At 37.0% G+C, this 15,662-nt stretch overlaps 1 protein-coding gene across 1 annotated transcript in view; it reads right to left on the bottom strand.

The window, feature by feature from the left end:
* Nucleotides 1-3,160: 3,160 nt before the first annotated feature.
* Nucleotides 3,161-15,662, bottom strand: part of LOC308553047 (uncharacterized protein C12orf50 homolog) — a gene marked incomplete at both ends in the record, with an annotated part of 32,129 nt that continues 19,627 nt past the window's right edge. Inside the window, 7 exons of the mRNA XM_081128556.1 lie at nucleotides 3,161-3,186; nucleotides 6,511-6,603; nucleotides 8,353-8,556; nucleotides 9,064-9,168; nucleotides 10,611-10,703; nucleotides 12,812-12,907; nucleotides 15,323-15,433. Coding sequence (XP_080984682.1) covers nucleotides 3,161-3,186; nucleotides 6,511-6,603; nucleotides 8,353-8,556; nucleotides 9,064-9,168; nucleotides 10,611-10,703; nucleotides 12,812-12,907; nucleotides 15,323-15,433 — 728 coding nt within the window. The remainder of the gene's footprint in view (nucleotides 3,187-6,510; nucleotides 6,604-8,352; nucleotides 8,557-9,063; nucleotides 9,169-10,610; nucleotides 10,704-12,811; nucleotides 12,908-15,322; nucleotides 15,434-15,662) is intronic.

Here is a 15,662-nt window from a genome sequence, read left to right as displayed (position 1 = left end):
GGCTGACCACCACCACTACTCTTTGCTACTAGACTAACAACTAGACTCAAGGCCACTAAAGGTGAGGTACAAAGCATGACCCATGAGGAAGTACACTATACTCCAAAAGAATTGTTTGAGTTTTCTAATTTATACAAAATTCCTGGGAATATGTGTGGGAATAGATACTAAAGATTTAGGATAATGATGAAAGGAACATAAAATTATATCAGACCAAATTTGTTGATATGGACCCACTAAGAAGAGATTCTGCATTTAATGTTGCAACTCTCAGGGAGTTAGAAAGGCTTTAACAGTATGCTTGTTTGGTTGGTTGGCTGGTTGGCTTAAATATAGACTAAAAGGTGGCCAATGAGTGAGCTAGAAATGCCAGACCTGCCTTGGATTACTGTAGAGGAAAGAATTGAAAGGCTTAGGGAGCTTGAAATGTTAGTGTGAATTTGTCATTTAAGACCTACTAACCCACCTTGGGAGGGTCCAGGAATGCCATTCAAGCCCTACTTCACATTTTGTGTTCCCCCTAAAAATTCATATGTTGAAGTTCTACCCACCCACCCCCAGTACCTCAGAATGTGACCTTACATGGAGATTGGATTCTTACAGAGGTAATCAAGCTAAAATTCAGTCATTAGAGTAAGACCTAATCTGATATGACTCATGCCCTTATAAAAGAGGAAATTTGGACACAAAAAAACACACAGGAAATATGATGTGAAAAGACACAAGGAAATGATGGCAATCTACAAACCAAGGAGCTAAACCTGAGGCAGATTTTCCCTCCTAGTCCTCAGAAAAAAACAACTCTACCCACACTTTTTTTTTTTAATATATCTTTATTGATTTCAGAGAGAGGAAGGAAAAAGGAGAGAGATAGAAACATCAACGATGAAAGAGTCATTGATCAGCTGCCTCCTGAGAGCCCCCCCACCCCCACCCTGAGGATGGAGCCTGCGACCTGGGCATGTATGTGCCCTGACTGGGACTCGAACCAGGATCTCCTGGATTCTAGGTTGATGCTCAACTGATGAACCACCCTGGCCAGGCTCTGCCGACACCTTGATTTCAGATTTGCAACCGCCAGAACAATGTAGTTCTGTTGTTTGAGCCACTTAGTTTGTGGTGCCTTGTTATGTAAACTCTAGAAAACTAATATATTAAGCATCCAATAAATGCTACTTTTGGTATAACTGCTGCATTTTGAAAAGAGTAGAATCATAGAACACCTGTCAAATTCATTGAAAGCTTTTGTATGTCCAGTAAAGCAACTGCCCACCACTGGTATCATAAATGCACTACTTTTATATTCAGGAATCAGCAAGCATAGCTTCTTGCTAGCTTACTAAATGTTTTGGTTGTCCACTTATCTCTGTCATCTATAACTCTTCTTATTTTAGATAGGATTGGCTATCTTTTTTCTTCTTGGTTTCTAGTTTACCTTATTTAAACCAATTAAAATTTCCCAAAATCACAAATAAAAACAAGGTTTGTTAATTCCATCATCTAATTGGTTCTTTAGACAAAGTTTAACATAATAAAAATTTCCACTTATTTAGGAATAATACATGTACACATTTGAAAGAATGACATTCAAGCTCTCCTTCACATTTTTCTCATTTTCTATTGATTCTTCAGCATTTTGGGTGTGATAAAGATACACACTGAGAATCTGTACTTCAAGAGAAATATCTTGAATTGCCTTCTTAGAACCCTTCCTTCTTTATCACCAGTTGAAGCTTTGGAAGGACGCAATCTGTTTCTTAAGTGAAATTATAAGATGTTTCCTCCAAGCCTCCTTCTAGACAGCTTTTCAACTCAGCTCTTTTCTTACATCCCTCTCAAATCTGAGGTGGCAAAGGATTAATTTCTATCTACTCTATTTGTGAAAACAGAATGACTATATCCTCGTGTTTTTGAAAGTGGTTAGCAGAGTACCATTAGATGTCCTAACTAAGCTTGATTAATCCACAAGCTGGAATCACATCTTATAAAATGTTTTAAAAATACATTTCTAAGAACCCTGATCTCCACCTCCCAATAAATATTGAATAAGAGGCTACCAAAAACCACAAGATCCATGTAAATAAAAATACAGGATGTCCCAAGGCTTAGTGAGGTTCTGAGCTTTAATAAACTCAGAAGTATAAAGGTTACAAACTCACAAGCACATCATTTGAAAAGTTACATGTATTGCTCTCACATTTGTTTTTAACTTTGAAGAACAAATTTCTAATTTTAAGTTTTTCTTTCAGTCACTGTACAGATAAAATTTTAAAAATTACATAAAAATTATTATTCAAGATACACAATTCTAAACAAGTACAAAAGAAATGAAAATAAGTTTTCAAATGGTATCTCTCTTACAATTGTAAGCATTTATATTTCTGGGGTTATAAAAGCCTTAAGACCTCACAAAAACTTTTGGGACAGGTTATTAATTCACTTTTTTTCTCTTTCACAAGTCCTTTTCTCCAATATGATCGTATAATTTTTGGTTTCGTAGTAGGAAAACGTTTACTTTTCAGTTTGAAATGTAGCACATAGATGATTTTGTAGTTGCCAATTAAAAGACATTGTTCAGCCACTGCCTTGCCTGATAAAACAATCCGTCTCTTTCTACATCACATCAAAGTGTATTTCTATTGGAATTCCTCTAACATACTTACCACCAAATTGTTCCCCTGGGACTTCACTGAATTTGTTTATACTTTATATCTGTTATTATCGCTGAAGGCCAAGCTTAAAATCTAGGTTAAAAAAAAGACAATGTGAGGTTTCTTCCATAAAGAGTATTGAAAAAGAGATCAAAGGCACAATTTCACTCCTCGGTCTGTGAAATCTAACTTAGTTTATAATTAAAGAATGATTTTAATTGTCAAACTTTTAAATTTTATTAAATGTTTGTGGCAATGCATCAAATGAATTCCAGACCTATATAAATACACAGGCAGCTGTTTGCAATTTGCGTCTTTATCAGTTGTGAAAGAGTACAATGTACTTCCTGCGTCGGAATTTGCATTTATCACCTTTGGCTACCCAGTATATAGTAGGGGAGTACTTGAATATCTCATTCTTTGAATTTTCATTTTTGATTATAAATCAAATGATGTCTGGCACTTTTCTCTTTTTTTTTTTCTTTTTTCTCTTCTCTCAACCTCCAGGTTTACTTGCTCCCATTTCTTCTTGGCTCTAATAAAACACAAAAAATATTTCAATTATTTTTTTTCCCAGCATTCTCCAGGGTACCAACATTTTGCATGTCTTTTGCTAATTACCATAAATCTAAAGGCAAAACCAAAACTAAGCTATTGTTTTAATTCATAAATTTCCAAAATGCCTTTCAAACTAATGCCACTTCTTTCTGAAGTTTACTGTGTTTTGAATTTGGATGGAGGGCTGGAAAGGAATGGAAATAATACTATAGATAAAGGCTGCACCGTGGAGCACCCAGAACGAACAGAATGAATGTTCCGTCCTATGGAGTCAGGTTCCTCCAGTCACACCAGCTACATCCCCCATCACAAAGGACATGCGGTCCGAGGGAGGCTGGCAATGTGACCAACACCTCTGATTGCCTTCAGTAACTTCCCTCAATTCCTAACACACATTTTCCTCTCCTACTGCATTGTCCTCATAGCATCTAGTGACATTTTTTCCCAAAAGCCTCCTCTTGCCCATTTACATTTCTGTGGCCTTGGCATGCAGATATTTCTTAGAGGAATAGACTAGTGGCAGCTTGTGTTTTCTGTTTCCTGTTCCCATCAGTCCGTCAGTCCACTGGGAAATGCTGAAATCGCACCTCTGGCCCTAGCAGGAAGTGCTGGGGAGGGAATCCCATCTAATCTTTCTGTCTTATTCTGGTGATGAAAACAACTGGAAAGGATAAGAGTTTAGGGGTTACAAATTTCCCAATCAAAAGCTTGGGTAAAGAAGAAAGCTAACTTTATTTTGTTATTACTGGTTTTGATTTTTTTATTGTAGGTCCCCATTCTGCCTGATGTAGAAAACTTACTGGTCCTCTGCACAAAAACTTAATTGAGTTCAGTGATTTCTTTCTTTTTTTTTTAAATATATCTTTATTGATTTCAGGGAGAGGAAAGGAGAGGGAGAGAGAGATAGAAACATCAATGATGAGAGAGTCATTGATCAAGCCCACAACCCGGGCATGTGCCCTGACCAGGAATCGAACCCCAATCTCCTGGATCCTAGGTCGACGCTTAACTGTTGAGCCACGCCTGGCCGGGCTCGAATTCAGTGATTTCTTAGTTAATTCACATTTATGTTTCAATCACATGCAGATTTGAAATTCTTTCTCAGGGTTTTTCTCCCTCCAGCACCTCCCTGCTGCTTATCCTAATTTCTAGGGTTGGGACAGGGGAGAATGGTTGCTGCTGTGTGACAACTAGGAAGAAAATACCGTCTCAAAAGTCTTGTACCGCAACAAGGAAGGCCTGGACCACGTGCTGGTGAATGGTGGCCCAGTCAATAGACTCTAAGTTTCCTCAGTTTTGAATGTGCACCCTAATCACCTGCAGATTCTGATTCAGCAGGTGTGAGATGGAGATTCCACATTTCTAGCAGGTTCCTAGGTGATGTCATTGCTGGTGGCCCTCAGATCATGCTTTAAGAAACAAGGGTTTGATTGGTGGACAACAGCAGAGCAGTCTGTGGAGATTCCAGCTGAGCCCTCCCCTCCAATAGTCCTAACCAAAAAGGCATCTTCCTGTTGCTGTCCCCTCAGTCCCAGCCAGGAGGCTCTGTGAAGGCCCATTTTTCCTCTCTCCCAGGAACTTACTCTTATTGAAACTCACAGGAATATGTGATGCCCTCCCAAGCAAACAGTGGAGTTTGGAAATCTCAAGAGGCTGTCTCCAGCCCTCTCACGTTAGGCAGGGCTTGCCCTCTCCCCAACCCCACCCCCAGAGAAATTCACTCCAAAGCTTTCCCCCCTAGGTTGCACCTGGCAAGTGCAATGCAGGTCTTCTTTATGCGCAGATCTTATAAACTTTAAGGGGAATTCTGTCACTGATCTTTCTACACCTGGAGCCTGGCATAGCTGGAAGGTGGGAGAAAAGGAGAAGGGGCCGAGCGAGTGGCCCCGCGCTGTATCTGGTCTCTTGTGGCTTCTCCATACCCTCCCTCCTCATTACTCTCCAGCTTGAGAGAAAAAAGTGGTTTTGTCAGCTCACACCCCATGTCACATCCACTTTCCTCTGCTATACATGGATGGTACATGTTTTTTGGTCTGAAGTCACCCCTCCTTCTCCCAAATCCTTCTGTAATTCATGTTGAACTATCTGGGATGGGAGGGAGAAGGCTGCTGGGACACCAGGGCAGTTACTGGGACGGGCATGGGTGAAGGGTACATCCGTTAATACTCTAAATAATATCCCACCCACGAGGAAACCACGGGAGGAAAAGATGTGGCTCGACAATTTGTGGTTTTATCCAGGATTTCCATTGACTTTTCACTTCCTTCCCCCTAACATTAAGTGCCATCACATGTAAAAACCCACACGAAATTAAGAGAAAATATAGTCAATTAAATTGTGCTGCAGTAGAATTTTCTTGCAGTTCAATATGTTGGGGGAAGAAATGGGAAAAAAGAAAAAAATGGACTCCAGTACATAAATATATATACAAGATATATATACAAATCTGCATACTATGCCACAGTTATAGTCAATACTGATTTCTCTTTTTTTTTTTTTTACTTTGGAAAGGGGACAGTTGCTAGTCTGGGTATGTTCTGGTTCATTCTGGGAAGCTCTTGTATAAGAGCTTATGAATTTCAGATGATTCTGAAAGTTCAGGCTACTGATTTAGGTAGGAACTCCCTGTCTTGAACTTTTTCTGAAGGGTTCGATTTTCTGAAAAGTAACTGAAACCATTTCACCCTGTGTGGTTTTCCAAACCTACTGAGCCAGTCCCAGGATTAGCTGGGAGAAGACACCAAGGTTTTTAGTAAAAGAACTATCTGAGGTTGGGTTTGCTACAAACCTCTACCCTGGGGAGGTTCCCAGGATCCCCCACCCTCCCAAAGAAAAGAGCACAAGAAGGAGACACAGTCACTATGAACCTCCTGGCCTGCAAATCTCATCTTAGAGGCCCTATAATCTCCACCAGTCAATATTTGTCTATGGTGACTAGAGTAGGGCTTTAATATTTTGTGTCAAAATATGGTTTTATATATTTTGCTTTGTGGTTTGACAAAGAACACATCTTAACATATGATATAATCCGGCAACCACTATGCTTGTAGCTAAGGAGAGAAATATGCCAAAATATTTCTGATAACATGTAAGAGTAAGCAAAGGAGAACACAGTAAAACAAAGCAAAATTAAATTGCTAGTAGAAAAATATCTATGAAACTCCAAGTAATTATGTTCATATGTATCATAAAATTTTTCTAAATTTCTTAGAATAGGAGCTTAATAAGTTCCTTGAGCTTAAAGACTTGTCATTCAGCTTTAGAATTGTATAATTCATTAAAATCATTAGTAAATATTTACCTGTATATATCTTCTCAGTTTTTGAATATGCTTTTGAAAAAGGAATTCTTTTTCGCCAGGCTGAACCATTATATGATGTTGACATATATTTATCTGAGAAAAAGAAGAAGACTGGAGTTAAATATTGTATAACTCTGAAATCATATTCTAGAGTATTTCAAATTTATAAACAACTCAGAGGTGAAATTATTCTCTAAATTCATTTTACCATTTCAAAGCTAAGGGATCAGGAAGAATTTATTAAGACTAAGCTATCAATGAACATGGTTACACGTGCTCTTAATTGGCTGTCCAATTCCTCAAATAAGGCTAAGCTAGAGGAGAAAACGGTATCTGGATGTGATAAAAAAAAAATTTCTTTGCCTTATTTAATTATGATTTTACATGTAATTCTGGTAATATTTGTAGAGAAGGAAGGAAAGGAAAGAAGAAGGAAGGAGAGAAGGAGGGAGAGAGGGAGGGAGGGAGGGAGGGAGGGAGGGAGGGAGGGAGGGAGGGAGGGAGGGAGGGAGGGAGGGAGGGAGGGAAGGCCAGCCTAGGAGATACAGCCCTACTCCCTTTTCCCTCCGTGAAGTGGCTCCCTTGAAGGCAGATTGCTCTACCACAGTGAACTCATTGTTTCAGGAAACCAAAGCATTTATATACTGACTTGGTCCTTAAACACCTACTGTCCTCTGAGAGCTCTATATTTGAACTATCATCTGACAGTGTTGCATTTATGTTTTCAAGTATGACTGTGCAACTGTGATTCTCAAAGCCTGGTCTAAAATAATACTGAAAATCTATTTGCCTTTTCCCTTGTTGATGTTGGCACTAATGAAGTAAAGGTAACAGTGAGTATAACGGTGGCCACCTTAATACAAATGTAGACAATGGCACCAAGCTATTCTGGCAGTCATTGTATTCTTCACAGCCATCTACTCACAGTAAAATATAATAAAATTAATAATAATGTAATAATAGTAAGAAATAAAATCAAAAGCCTGTTTCACCTAAGAATAGCCTTATTTATATATATAAATCCATACATCATTCTATTCTAAAGCAAATGGAAGAAAATTTAAATAAAGCTAACTTCAGTTTAAATTGTAAAAAAAAAAAAATCCTAAGAGAGACATAGTTTTTAGTTATGTTTCACAAAGTACACAACATTCAAAACTCCACTAACTAGGATGTGAACATAGGAAAATATAAACATGCAATTATAGGGAACTGAGTGGTCTTTTTTTAGGTTGAGAAAAGTTAAACCCAACTTTGAAAAAGCAAAATTCATCTGAGACATGAAGAAAAAGAGATTGGTTCCCTCCTCCCTTGTGGCCTTGTACTTCCTGACATGTACTGTGATTTTGCCCATTACGTGATGAAATGATTTAGAAGCAATCTGTGCACAGTGGGGAGAGATGAGTGCTTGTCAAAAATATTGCAGTTAACCCTCAAACTAACCCTTTCAGAAAGTAATCATGAAGGTCTAAAGAAAAGCCAAGGCTCTGGCCCGAGAGTGATAATTGAACAATGCAGTTAGTGGAGCGAGAAAATGTCAACCGTTTGAAAATGATCCTCAAGAATGAAATAAAGCTATCCAGGGGGAACAAAGTGCAGTGCCCTGAGACAAGATGCTAAGAAGGTTCAATGTCAAGTCATCTGCACCAACATACTTTTCCCATATTCTTGAAATCATGTGCACTTCTGCACGTAGGAGAAATCCTCTCCCTGGTTTTTTTAAGATGGTGGTGATGGCCTGGAAAAAGGAGGGAGTCAGGAGCCATGAAGATTCATTGGACCGTCAGGAAATTCCATGGATTGCAAACCACAGGTATGAGTGAACCATATAAACAGCCTCACCTGGACAGAGACTGAGGTTGGGTTCCTTGTTAACGTTGACTTTATTGTAGAAGCCATTCGTGGGCCTGCTGCAGGGAGGTACATTGAGTGAGACGGCCCTGACGGCATCCCTCTGGACATGGATATAGGAGGCATTCTCAGCGTTCCTGTCTCTATTATTGCGGTGGTAACTTGTTTTATTCTTTGGATTTGGGGTCTGTACTGCTGTAAAAGAAAAGGGGAAAGGAGTGAGGAGTTAAACAAGCTGGTTTCATACCCATAGATAACATAATGCATTTTATTTTTATTTATTTATTTTTATTTTTTTAAATATATCTTTATTGATTTCAGAGAGAAGAAAGGAGAGGGAGAGAGAGAGAGAGAGATAGAAACATCAATGATGAGAGAGAGTCATGGATCAGCTGCCTCCTGCAGGCCCCAGACTGGGTATCAGACCCGCAACCCGGGCATGTGCCCTGACTGGGAATCGAACCCCGATTGCCTGGATCCTAGGTCGACACTCAACCGCTGAGCCACGCCCGGCCGGGCTACAACATACTGCATTTAAATGTTTGAGAGCACAATGGAAGGCAATGGAAGCCAAGGGAACTAAGTTTATTGGAGTTGCATATTTCACAATGGTGATTTGTTTTTCAGGTATAAAATATTTTTTTTATATTTAATCTCTTTTCAAATTACAATTTAGAAACATCAAATATATAGACACTCTACCTCTCCGCACTCCTTGGCCAGGAAAGTTCTTTGGTTCATCATAAACCCATTTTCTTTTTTTCACACCTTTAAAATGAGGCTTCCTCACTGGCTGGACATCATTCACTTAGAGAAAATAGAAATTTTTACAGTTTTTTAAAAGATGCTTTCATCTGAAAATTACTGTAGGTTATAATTACATATCTGTGCATTCACATGTCAAGCAAGAGAAAAAAATTAATTCACCACCCTAATACTTTACTTTCTTGAACAAAGGGTGATTTATTTTTAAGTATCAAAAAAAAAAAAAATCTGTCTTGAAAACAGATGAGAAAACATTCAATAATTAGCATTCCTCAGAGAAAAATGCTTTTCTTCAAAGCAACATGTGGATTCTTTTAAAAGAACATAAAATTACATTCCAAATATAATTATGTATCTATCTCATTATAATGTTATTATAAGTAGTTTTAGAATTGTTATTTTGAACACAAGTCTTTTTTTGTACATTTTTAGCCAAAACTATGACTTCTGAAGTTGGATTAATGTGAAATATTTTTAGATAATTCTACCTTATCCTTTTAATATCTTAAGAAATTTTGTGTACAGATAGTTTGGTGAAACAAGACCAAGTAATCAGAATTTGTAGTGCTAAGATCACTAGGTTATTCACTTTTTACTTGCATATATTTTTTCATCAGAAATTTTATATGCATGTTCAATTTTCCAGAAATGTATAAGGCATATTTCTCCAGAGACTCTCAAAAGAATTTAGTAGAGAGGAGTATTCTTTCTTATTTCTCTGTAGAGGGATCCTGAACATTCACAAGTAACTAATTCCCAGAGAAAATGATCATCAGATACCCTGTGTAGATTGCATGAGCTCTCTACAGTGGACTCATAAATGTCTTTGCCCGAGCTCTCAACCTCAGCTTAAGCATTAGGCCTTCAGTGAAACTCTGATTCACTACCTCCTGTGCAAATATCATTCTCCACTCTTCCTCTCAAGCTCCCACTCCTAGGCTTTGGAAGGGATATTTTTAACAGGTGCCACTAAAACTGAGCTTCTTGGGGGTAAACCATCAGTTTCCTTAGTGCTTATCTGGAAACCAAGAATATGATACCAGTTCAATAAATGAAATAAGGGAAAGGAGAAAAGATAGAAGGAAACAGAGAGGAAGACACATGAGAATTGTATCACAAAAAGGAGTTTAGAGTACTGAATGGCAAGGAGAAGCCAAATTGAGAAAAATAATCCAAAACGTAATAAAAACTTGTGAAGATATTCCACCGTGGGTTAAATTAAAATGTAACCCTAATGATTCTTCTGAGAAGATACTATACTATTAATTTTAATACTTAAAATAGTGGGAAAGTGTGTTATTTACTAGGAACTACATCACAATTCATTGCCAAAGTTAGTAAAAAAAATATTGTCTTTAATTCTTAATCCTGAATAATTTTTTAACCATCCTTTTTTAATTTCCTTTTTAAAATTATATTTTTAAGTAAGCAAAACAAATCCAAGATAAGACAAATATATCTAAGGCCAAAAAGAGAGCTCTCACTTGAAGAGTGGTCCTCTCTGCACTTCAAACTGATATTCTCAGTAGCATTTAATACATGCATTGTGGGTGCTAGTCGGGTAGTTAGGGAACATCCTTATTATCTTTTAAAGCAAATTCAGAAAATAAAATGTCAGTATTAGAAAAAGAAGTGTCTCCGTTGGTATTTCACTTTTCAAACATTATCTGATGGGCAGATTTCTTTTTAAAATATACATATGTATGCTAATTTTTAGAATGCATTACTGAAATTCCCTAATCACTGCCTTGAGTCCCCCAAATTTGTTACTAACAAAACATTTAAAATCTAGCAATACAGCCATTATATTCAATATGTAAATTACATATTTCTGGCAGTATTTTTAATAACTCCATACAAAAGAATTAAAAGGTTATCAATTTGACATAAAATGTGCCAAATTAAATTGAGATTCCAAAGATATTTTTAATGCAACAACTTTCACTTGTTCTGTGCTTTGGAGCAGGACTATCCAATAGAGCTACCTTCAGTGATGAAAAAAGGCTAAATTTTTGCTGTCTGCACAACCACTAGTCACATGTAGATATTGAACACTCGGACTGTGGCTAGTGCAACTGAAGAGCTGAATTTTTTGTTTTATTTAATTTTTTGTTGTGGTTATTAATCCTCACTGGAGGATTTTTTCCACTGATTTTTAGAGAGAGTGAAAGGGAGGGAGGGAAGGGAGAGATAGAGATGATGATGAGATGATAGAGATAGAGATAGAGATAGAGATAGAGATAGAGATAGAGATAGAGATAGAGATAGAGATAGAGATAGAGATAGAGATAGAGATAGAGATGATAGAGATAGAGAGAGATAGAGATAGAGATAGAGATAGAGATGATAGAGATGATAGAGATAGAGATAGAGATAGAGATAGAGATAGAGATAGAGATAGAGATGATAGAGATAGAGATGATAGAGATAGAGATAGATAGAGATAGATAGAGATAGAGATAGAGATAGAGATGATAGAGATAGAGATAGAGATAGAGATAGAGATAGAGATAGAGATAGAGATAGAGATAGAGATGATAGAGATAGAGATAGAGATAGAGAGAGGGAGAGAGAGAGAGAGAGAGAGAGAGAGAGAGAGAGAGAGGGAGGGAGGGAGGGAGGGAGGGAGGGAGGGAGGGAGAAAGAAACATCGATGTGAGAGAGACATATTGATTGGTTGCCTCCTGCACATTCCCCTACTAGGACCAGGGATGGAACCTGCAACCCAGGTATATGCCCTTGACCAGGAATTGAACCTGACACCCTTTGGTGTGCCTCAGGCAGACACTCTAACCACTGGACACACCAGCCAGGGCTAATTTTAATTAACTTAAATAGCCATATGTGGGTAATGGCTACTGTTATTAGTGTAGCTTTGTTTTTTGGGTGTTTTTTGTTTGGCTGTTTTGGGAGGAGGGTGCTTTTAATGGATTGGACAAAACTTTTCCATCTCCAAGTAAAAGAGAGAGGAAGAGAGATTTACATATATTTTTCATTAGCAATCCTTTAATTTGATTACAAGTGCCTTTTCCTATTCTTGAGAACATTTATTAGTGGCAAAAAGAGTAGATGAGGTTTGTTAATATTTAGATGGAGAATATGTGAAGCTCTCTAATTACAGGACAGCTGTAATTGTACCCTGTGACTGGGAGAGCTGCCCCACAGAGAGGCACCAGTTGGGAGGTTCCCAGCATGGTAAATGCATCATAAGACATTGAGGGTACATTTTATTATCATGCCTCTTGATTATTCATAGGCTATAGTTAGTAATAATTACTAAATGGGGAAATCGTGGAAGTCATCATGAGATTGGTACTCTTCTCCGTGGTCACAAACAAAACTTTCTAAGAAAATTCAACCATACTGAGTATTTGAAGTTGGAAAAAGAAACTGAAAATGACTTGGTGCTATTATTTAAGAGAATCAATAACTTTAGAGCTAGGAAGACTCCTAGAAATTATGTAGCTCAACAGGCTAATTTTTCAGGCTAATCAGATAAAGCATCATGGTCAAACAATTAGGCACAAAGCCAGGACTGGAACTTTGGGGCTCTTGACCCCCGTTTAGTGTATTTACTGGACAGTTTTATTGATTACTTTGCCTGTTGTATTGGTTTCCACAAAAGTCAGGCTTTAATGTATCTATTCAAATTACAGATTGATTAAAATTATAAATTGTTAATTACCTTTAGTATTCGAACATTTTGACACGATGATTTCTTTCTCTTTCTTTTCATCTACTCCGAGAAATATGATCCTCTGTGGAACATAACAGTCACCTCCTATGACAATAACTTACTGTTAGTGGCAATGATGGTAGAAAGTTTTACCAAACTACCTTTCAATACAGGGTTATCCTCCTCTATAATATTTTTGTCCACTTTGGTCTAAACAGTTCTCAATGATCCCATCTCCATCTCAATATATATCATATATGTTAGATTAATACATGTAAATATATGTATATATGAATACACAGTATGAACACTTACATACTGATAATTGCAAGGAAATTTACATAGTCAACACAATTTTTCTTTAACATATAACAATCTTTGATTCCACTTTTTTTCACCCTTTAAAGAGAGAGTAAATATAATTTATCCTCCAGATATATCTTCAGATATATGAAAGCTGTTTTTGTGTTCCTTAAAGGTCTTCTATTTTTCAAGATAAATATCTATAGTTGTATTAACTATTACTTATGTATTTAATTTCCAGATGCTTCACCACACAAGTCACCCTTTCTCAACATACACTGTTTCAAGTGACCTTTTTTTAAAGGTGAAGCCCAAATGTGGGCTGCCCTGTAGAGAAATCAGTGAAACTACTATAATAATATTTGACATTTATGGAGCATTCTGCTATATGTCAGACACTCCTCTGAGTACTTTAAATGACTTATCACATCTATTTATCTTCCTGTACTACTCCTGATAATTCAATGTGAGTTTTACTTTAGCCATTTGCTAGATGACCCATGTTACTGAATCATTTTGAAAACCTTGTGGCCAACAAACATCTATTATTCCCTCACAATCTGTATCATGTCAGGTCTTTCCCAAATTGAAGAAAACCTATCATTAATGTCTTGATCTTTTTTTTCCTTGTATTTAATGATTCATTTTTTAAATTAAATTCACTGGGGTGACATTGATTAATAAGATTATGTAGATGTCAAGTGTACAATTCTATGATACATCATCTGTATATTGCATTGTGTGCCCACCTCTCAAAGTCAAGTCTTCTTCTGTCACCATTTATTTGACCCCCTTTACCCTTTATTCACCTTCTCACCCCTCTTTCTTCTGGTAACCACCATACTGTTTTCTGTGTCTATAGTTTTTGTTTTATTTGTTTGTTCACTTGTTGCTTTCAGTTTTACATCCCAGGTATCAGTGAAATCATATAGTTCTTAACTTTTCTGACTTATTTTGCTTAGGGTGATATTTTCAAGATCCATCTATGCTATCACAAATGGCAGTATTTCATCTTTTCTATGGCTGAGCAGTATCCCACTGTACATCTTCTTTATCCAGTCATCTAGTGAAGGACACTTCAGTTGTTTCCATGTCTTGGCCACCATGAATAATGCTGCGATGAACATAGGGGTGCATATATCTTTGTGAATAAATGCTTTCAAGTTTTTTGAGCAGATGGTCAGAAGAAAGGTTACGGGGTCATATGGTAACTCTATTCTTAGTTTTTTGGGGAACCACCATACTGTTTTCCATAATGGCTGAATCAGTATTCATTTCCACCAGCAGCGAATTTGGGAATGAGGGTTCCTTTCCCCCACAACCTCTCCAACACTTGTTATTCCTTGTCTTGTTGATAACAGCCATTCTAACAGGTGCGAGGTGGTATCTCATTGTAGTTTTGATTTGCATTTGTTTAATGGCTAGAGAAGTTGATCATCTTTTCATATCTCTGCTGGACATTGGTATCTCTTCTTGGGAGAAGTGTTTGTTCAGGTCCTCTGCCCATTTTTTAATTGGATTGATTCGTCTTGAGTAATATGAGTTCTTTACATATTTTGAATGTTAACTCCTTGTTGGAGCTGTTGTTTGCAAATGTCTTCTTCCATTTGGTTGGTTGCCTTTTTGTGTTTTTGGCAGTTTCTTTTGCTGTGCAGAAGCTTTTTAGTTTGATATAGTCCCATTCATTTATTTTTTGCCTTTACTTCCCTTGCTTTTGGGGTCAAATTCATGAAATCTTCTCTTAGACCAAGGTTCATAAGTTTACCATCTATGTTTTCTTCTATGTAATTTGTTTCAAGACTTATCTTTAGGTCTTTGATCCATTTTGAGTTGATTTTTAAATGCAAGACCTTGTTTATTCCAGTTTGAGTTTACCTTGTTAAATCTGACTTACTGTGCCAGCATATTAACTTCCAGTCATCTGTAAATTTTATAAACATGTCTCCATTCTTCCACTCATTTAATTGTCTAAACATAATAAAGGCAATTATTCTACAAATATTTGCGGAGAGCACGTCAAGTGCCAGCCATTCTGCTACAGGGATTCATCTGCGGCAGCTGATTATGTACAGTTCCTGGCCTTAAGGAGCTTACCCAAAGCCAATGATAAAAATGTCAAAAAGATTTTGATGAAACAAAATTAGTTGTGAGAGAAAATTCAGACTCAGTTATTATATAATGATATATTGAGGATCAACGAGTAATAAAATAACTCACCTCCATTTTCAAAAGCAGCCATGTCAGTCCTAGGTTTCCTATCCAATGATGCTTTGGCCTCACCCTGCCTTTCAATTACGCTGAATTTTGTTGGAATTGTAAGACCATCCCCTTGAAGTTAAAAAAAATAATAATTACGTCAGGAATCGTTAGGTGCTTACATAAGTTTATGATAGAATTCATAATGATTGTAAAAAGCCTAAAAGTTAATGCAAGCATTGTTCACATAATGACGATGAACAATACATTTATAAATACATGAATTTTAAGCAAATTTTATAATTATCAGGAAAGTGTCAAGCAAATTTATTTTCTTATGTGAATAATTAATAAACGCAAT

This window comes from Miniopterus schreibersii (genome assembly GCF_964146895.1).
Source record: "Miniopterus schreibersii genome assembly, chromosome: 2".
In the NCBI taxonomy this organism is placed as follows: Eukaryota; Metazoa; Chordata; class Mammalia; order Chiroptera; family Miniopteridae; genus Miniopterus; species Miniopterus schreibersii.
The sequence above is the reverse complement of the archived record's forward strand: the minus strand, read 5'-3'. Positions and strand labels throughout refer to the sequence as shown.